We start from the raw sequence: 7,544 nt of genomic DNA, 5'->3' as shown, positions 1-7,544 counted from the left end.
TTTACAATTAGAGAAGGTTCACCCTGGGTACCCTCTGTGTCTTTCTGTATGTACATTTCTAATTACTATGTAACATTGCCACTCTTGTGTAACAACTACAGATCTGTGCTGCCATACATATAGGCTGCTGCTGCAGAACCTCTTGGGAAGGTTTGGGGCTGATTCTGATTTTGTTACTGTGATCTCCAATAGAAACAGGCAGGGCTGATTGAGCACTTGGAGCAGATATAGTATAGTTACTATGTAACATTTGCAGTCTCGTGTAGATCATCTCTGGCACACACAAGCTGCTGCAGAACCTCTTGTGGGTGATGTGCTGGGTGTTGATGGGCAGTCACTGTGAGCAGTCAGTCCTTACAATAAAAGCTGACCACCATACACACATACACCAAGCTGCTGCAGAACCTCTTGGCCGGGACAATGAGCTGTGCCCCCGGTAGGTGACCCTCATCCCAACACATGATCGGCTACAATGTAACAATCTCTCCATCGGTCGGTTGATGTGAGCCTCCCCCGATCGTCCAGGCTTTGCCCACACTATAGGAAGGCTCCACACCAACTGACAGCCGACTCGCTTCCCACCTTAAACCCAGCTCCGTGCCGTGACGTCACATCGGAAATTTACCAAAAGCCAGAACGGGCCAACTGCATGGAATGAGAGGGCCGGGGAGCTCGCTGATTGGTCGGCTGAGTGACGTCGGCTGACGCTAGCCGCATGTGTGTGATAGCAGTGGAATACTGAGCCCACATAAACAAAGGCACATTGGAGAGGAGCGCTCAGAGCTCTGCTAACTAATCCAAAGCAACTTGTCCGCCTTCATCGCAGCACCGCACAGGGATGTACCGCACACCTCTGGACGCCTAGAGGCGCCTCTGCCCGCTCACATACCGGTAAGTGCACAGCCTGTATGCAAGACATTCTGTACACTGATCGATCAGCTCTTATCACACCGATTTATTTGTATTCTAATACATTGATTTCATACTGTTACACCGATATCTCTCTCATCCTAAAACACCTATCGACTTGTATTCCTCATACATTGATATGTTGCTCCAACATTGGTCTGCGCTGGATTGGCATTGCAGGAGCCCATACACCTGACAGCCCAGTCTATAGAGCATTGACCGACTACAACTGTCATTACACTCAGCAGATAAAGTCCGGTCTGACCGATCTCCTATCGCTTCATCACTGCTGTGTGTATGGAGGGGATATGTTGATGATATGTAGAGAGTGACATGTGTTGGGACTCCCTGTACACACGTGTTGTATGGAGAGGTGATCTATATATCTATAGCTAATATAAGGACAACAGAAAGGTAAGGTATACATCCTATATGGAAAGATATAAATTACCTTTATTAAGATTTATTTATTTATCGGTCACAAACCATCTATTTCTTTATTTATTACTCTCTCATGTATTGAAGCATATGTGTCATATTTCTAAAAATCATAAGTTTGTTCTCCTCTGTATTCATTCTTTCTTTCTTTCTTTCTTCTTCCTCTCCTCTTTCTCTCCCTCTTTCCTTATCTTCCTTTCTACCTGTTACCAATCTTCTGTTATCTATTTCTGTCACACTTCTCTCTCTTTCTTTCGTTCTTTCTTTCATAAATGATTGTCACTCTCTGTGGTTTGGGGGTCCCCTCCACTATACCGACCCCTTGGTGCCAGCCATGTGCCCTGTCCTACCCATGCAGACTGGCACAGGGTGGGTGACATTCCCTGGGGGTTCCCCTGGTTTCTAAAGGAAGTGATACAAAGTCATTTTATATAGAAGTGATTTCTGGATACATTGTAACACTACAATATTGTATAAGTTCTTTCCATCTTCAGAGGGTAGAAGGCTGCTCCTCTGGATGCTCTCACTTACTATAGTAAGCAAAAAGCAGCAGGCAGAGCTACCGGCTAGGTTGGTGACATAGCAATCATATGCCAAAGGATTTGTGTGGAGCTTTAATTTTTTCGAAGTTTCATTGATGTGGAACAGTTGCAGAACCTGGCTGGTCCCAAGGCCTTCAGATGCTGTCACAATGGAGTTGCCTGTCAGGGATTGCGCTAATTGATTAGCCGGGCACTTAAATAATGTGAACACCCACTATGAGCATCTAATGACTCAACCGTCTGCTGTGTGTACAGTGATTTACAATGTCCAGGGAGAAGGGCTTTCTCTCATGACTCACTGGCAATCACCAATACACATCTCGCTTTCCATTTCATTTTTCCACCCTGGAATTTAAGACTCCAAGCGCTTGACACTTTTATATCACTGACGCATGATAACGCTTCCTCTTCTTTTTACCCGCAGGAACTTATGCTGACACCCTGGGTGCCCCTCTATTGACCCATTTATATTTTGGAAATTTGTCCCGGCAAGAATTACAACACTGTCCTCCTTTACTTTCATCGAAAACGCCCGCAGCCCGGCTGAAGGTTTGTTGCTGTTGATTTTTGGAAATCAATGGGGGTGAAGGTGTGGGTGGGATTGATTTTAGGATACCGAGTGCCAAGATAAGCCACGTTTTGGGGGTCAATGATAGAAGAGATTTTAGTGTCCTTTCCATAGTATCCTAGAGCAATCTTGCGCACCATTTACTAACTGTGATTGCGCATCTTTACCAACTATTGGTGCGCTTTAGCGCTGGAGACATAGAATCTGATAATGTGATAATCTTGGGCTCTCCAGCAGTTGTAGAACCACAAGCTGAGACTTGTAGTCCCACAGCACTCATAAAAGGTTCCTTTGGGTGGGTATGGGGTGTTTTTTTTTTTTGGGAGGGGAGGTGGCTCTTGGATAAAATAATGGTCCAAAAAGGGGGGAAGAAGTATGCAGTTGAACAGCTTGGGTATCTATTTAATTGTCTCATTTACAGCCATGCCCTGTGTTCAGGCTCAGTATGGGTCGTCGCCACAAGGAGCCAGCCCAGCTTCCCAGAGCTACAGTTACCACTCATCAGGAGAATACAGCTCCGATTTCTTAACTCCAGAGTTTGTCAAGTTTAGCATGGACCTGACCAACACTGAAATCACTGCCACCACTTCTCTCCCCAGCTTTAGTACCTTTATGGATAACTACAACTCCAGCTACGACGTCAAGCCTCCTTGCTTGTACCAAATGCCAGTTCCTGGGCAGCAGTCCTCCATAAAAGTGGAAGATATTCAGATGCACGGCTACCAACAGCACAGCCACCTGGCCCCCCAATCTGAGGAGATGATGGCACATTCAGGTTCAGTCTACTACAAGCCTTCTTCACCCCCCACCTCCAACACCCCAGGCTTCCCAGTCCAGCACAGTGCAATGTGGGATGATCCTGGTAGCCTCCACAGCTTCCACCAGAACTATGTGGCCACCAGCCACATGATAGACCAGAGGAAAGGTCCAGTGTCCAGACTGTCCTTGTTCTCTTTCAAGCAGTCCCCACCTGGAACACCAGTGTCTAGTTGTCAAATGAGGTTTGATGGCCACCACGTCTCCATGAACCCCGAGACGTCGGGAGCCCATCATGTTGTGGATGGACAGACTTTTGCAGTCCCTAACCCCATCAGGAAACAGGCGGCCATGGGCTTCCCTGGACTTCAACTTGGCCATGCGTCCCAACTCATTGATAGCCAGGTCCCTTCACCTCCTTCCAGAGGGTCCCCATCTAATGAGGGGCTCTGTGCTGTGTGTGGAGACAATGCTGCTTGCCAACACTATGGAGTTCGCACTTGTGAAGGGTGCAAAGGGTTCTTCAAGGTGAGTAGAAGAATTAGCATGCCATAATTCCAGGACACTAGCTTGTACAATGTCATCCATAAGTCAACATTCCATGGGAGATGATTGCAGTAGCTTAACTGGAACTGTATCATTATCCATATCAACACATTCTTGGCTGACTTTAATACATCCTTAACAAGAGCAGCACCATGTACCCTAGATGAGATCATTACCAGTATATATCATATCCATAAGCACCTTCTCTATCTTCAGAACGTTGATTTATGGTAAAGTTAATTTTGTAATGTTTGAGTTGATACATTGTTAACACAAGCAGTAAAACAATCACTGGCACAATGTAACCCTTGACACATAGATACATCACATACACAGGTTGTTAGATTATAGACCGCAAATATCATCATCTATACGAACTTTTTCTGTCTTCTGAACCTTGATATATTGTGAAGTTGACTTCATACTTTGCAAAGTTCATATAAGATCGGTGAAACACAATGGCACTATGTTACCCTTGATACATCATATGCATAGGTTGACTGATAGATTTTTACCAATCAGCAGCACAATGTAAAGAAACTCCTATGATACACAAATACATCGTATACATATTTTTATAGATTATTACCATTGTATTTCATTATACATAATGATAACAAAGACTGTTGATACCTTGTGAAGCTGACTTAATATTTTACAAATAATACTTTGTACAGCTGATACATTGTTCCCAGGAACAGAAAGCAATCAGTAGCACAATGTACACCTTGATATATAGAGATAACATATGCCCATGTTGATAGATTAATAATAGTATATAATATTATTCATAAGGATCCTCCTTGCTTTTAAAATGATGATACAATATTACCAGGAACAGTAAAACCATTAATGACTCAGTGTAACCCCTGGTACACAGATACATCAAATGCATAGCTTGATAGAATATTAACAGTATAAAATTTTATCCCTAAATGTCTTCTCTGTCTGATTGACAGGAGCAGTAAAACTGTAGCACAACGAGAATACAATTACTTTATACAGGAAAACATGACATATATTGGATTCTAGATTATTACCTATAAATAGCATTATTTGTAAGGACCTAGTCTGTAGAATGTCGATACATTATTACCAGAAAAAGTAAAATCAGTAGCACAAGTTAAATTCATTTCCATGTCCTTTAAACGACAAAATGTGATATACAAATGTTTCTAGACAATTACCTGTAAATGAAATTATCTATAAGGACCTTCTCTGACTTCAGGACATCGATAAATTGTTAGCAATCAGTAGCACAGTTTTGACACATTGTGAAACTGTCTTTGATATTCTGAAAAGGAACTCTGTAAAGTTGATACATTGTTATCAGCAAGGGTAAAGCAAACAAGACACCATTTATATCAAGCCATCTGATACATCACAAACATTGATATATATTAGCTGTCAATATTAAGAACACTTTCTATAACTGATCATTCAGAATATTGATACATTGTTGTTGGCAAGTGATACAAAGCAGGTAATGGTGGAGTTTAAAGTAGATGATTTCATACATTGTTATACATATTGATTCATTGATAGCTATAACCAGCCATTTAGTTTTTTTCTAGAACTCCTGATTTGGGAAAATTGTTACAAATAATTTGCTTTAGAACACTGATATTTATAAAGTAGATTGTTCATAGCAGATCACGATCCGTGGTTACAGGAAGAGGTGTATTCATCATCATTCATAGGATCATACTCCACATTCTCCATATTGGATACTTTGTAACACTGCCTATTCCAAACCCTTCACCCTCCTGTCATATTTGTTCTTGGAAGACAAATGTCATGAATCCTTGTCACATGAACATCCAGTGTATTACTCACAACACATTCCACTGCAAATACCTTCACATACTTTGCAACCTAATGACACACAGTGACAGATATTTAATATTATTTCTTTCTTGTTATCAGATGACATCAGCAAGTTGACAAAAAAACACAAAATGTATTGTTATACCATCTAAACAATACAAATATTATACTGTATACAGATTTTACAGGAATACTTTAGCATATAATGTATTTTATTAACATGGATGGGGTTTCGTTATTCATTGGCAGACAACATTATACACCAAATGAGGATGATTCACTGAATGAGAAATATTGTACACATTCACAACAATTATCAAATCATATACATTTTATTAATAAATGTTTGTTTAGTTACATTATATATAATATGAATTTGTTCCATGATTGGCTAATTGAAGGGAATCTTTTACACATATAAATATTCTCGAATCCTAAAATCAGCTTCAATGTGTTCGAATTATAAAAGGGATCAGGAAATTATTATAAAATATATATATCATTTGGAAGCATTAGTTCCCAAGTGCTGGGCATAATTAAGGTCATTTTAATTGTTCACATTCATGTTCTTAGGAATTGAATAGATGTGGAAGGAAATCCTTAACACTTTGTGAACAATTAAAGCCTCCCAGCAGATCTTGCTGCATGATTTTCGCTCTGCTTGTGTTTGGGTGAACACAGATCTGTTTTGCATGTCCTCCCAGCAGCCATTTCACCCCCTTTTCAGATTGAAATTGCTTAGGACAGAGAACCGTGTCTGAACTAACCAAGTGGAACAGAATTCCCTATGGTGAAATTAAGTGATCTCTTTATTCCAGCGTCCTGATTGAATAATCTTATCATTTGAAATAGAGACCTCTCTGAGGGATGTAAATAATATGAATGCTCACGGAATTGTATTTACTGATCGTCTTCTGCTTGTCTTGCTGGCATAGTAAACGCAGCTAAAAGCTGCAATGACGCCACCAGTACTAACGCTATCAATTCTCTGCTTGTTAAATGCCCCGTACACACACAGCTACAAGAATAGGGACCCCATCAGTTCACACCAATTATTCCCATCAGATGATAATGAGAATTAAGCCAGCATGGTGTCCTCATTGCCGATTCTTCTTTCTCTGTTTTGCAGCGCACAGTCCAGAAAAATGCCAAATATGTTTGTTTAGCCAATAAAAACTGCCCGGTTGACAAACGGCGGAGGAATAGATGTCAGTACTGCCGCTTTCAGAAGTGCCTAGCTGTCGGCATGGTCAAAGAAGGTACATTCATTTCTGCAGAGCTCCGCGCCGGTCTATGTGGGCGCCATAACTTTAAAGAGAGAATGAAGAAAACGTGGGGTTGTGAACTTTGTGTTTGGTTTCTGCTGCTTTGTAGATTCTGTGTGTAGTGATTGTAGGGGAAATGTGTGAATGTGTTAGACAGAGGGCTGTGTTTACTGTAGTGGAAATTATATATATATACATTTCACCGATCAAATAAAATATATGGAGAGGATGGAAGAAGGAAAAAGTGAGAGAGAAGAAATATTTATTCTTTTGGTTAGAAGAAGATAATGATAGATAGATAGGAAGAAAGAAAGACAAGAAAAAAAAAGAATGAAAAAACGAAAAAGAAAAGAATTGTAAGGAGAGCTAAGGAGATAGATAGATAGATGAAAGAAAGAAAGAAAGAAAGAAAGAAAGAAAGAAAGAAAGAAAGGAAAGAGAAAGAAAGATTGGCTGGTGAACAGATTGGTAGACAGATTGATAGAATATTACTTTGGTCTACAGAAAGAAAGATTGCTCGACAGATTGATACTTTTACTTATAAAGAAAGAAATATATAAATCTGCAGAAATATACAAAGAAAGAAAGAAGTATTATTATCTTTACTATTGATTCTATTACTTAGATTACTTAGATAGATAAATAGATAGATCTATAGATAAGAAAAATAGATGACAGACAGAGAGATAGATA

The 7,544-nt window shown here is 40.3% G+C and overlaps 1 protein-coding gene across 3 annotated transcripts in view; it reads left to right on the top strand.

The window, feature by feature from the left end:
* The first annotated feature begins 726 nt into the window (after positions 1–726).
* Positions 727–7,544, top strand: part of NR4A2 (nuclear receptor subfamily 4 group A member 2) — a 10,529-nt gene continuing 3,711 nt past the window's right edge. Inside the window, exons 1-4 of one of the 3 annotated variants that reach the window (XM_072418169.1) lie at positions 727–891; positions 2,314–2,438; positions 2,879–3,741; positions 6,716–6,845. In XM_072418169.1, coding sequence (XP_072274270.1) covers positions 2,881–3,741; positions 6,716–6,845 — 991 coding nt within the window. In that variant the 5' untranslated portion in view covers positions 727–891; positions 2,314–2,438; positions 2,879–2,880. The remainder of the gene's footprint in view (positions 892–2,313; positions 2,439–2,878; positions 3,742–6,715; positions 6,846–7,544) is intronic. The other 2 variants (XM_072418168.1, XM_072418170.1) reach the window with 2 other exon arrangements.

The sequence above is a fragment of the Pyxicephalus adspersus genome, chromosome 7 (assembly GCF_032062135.1).
Source record: "Pyxicephalus adspersus chromosome 7, UCB_Pads_2.0, whole genome shotgun sequence".
NCBI classification, from domain to species: domain Eukaryota; kingdom Metazoa; phylum Chordata; class Amphibia; order Anura; family Pyxicephalidae; genus Pyxicephalus; species Pyxicephalus adspersus.
The sequence above is the reverse complement of the archived record's forward strand: the minus strand, read 5'-3'. Positions and strand labels throughout refer to the sequence as shown.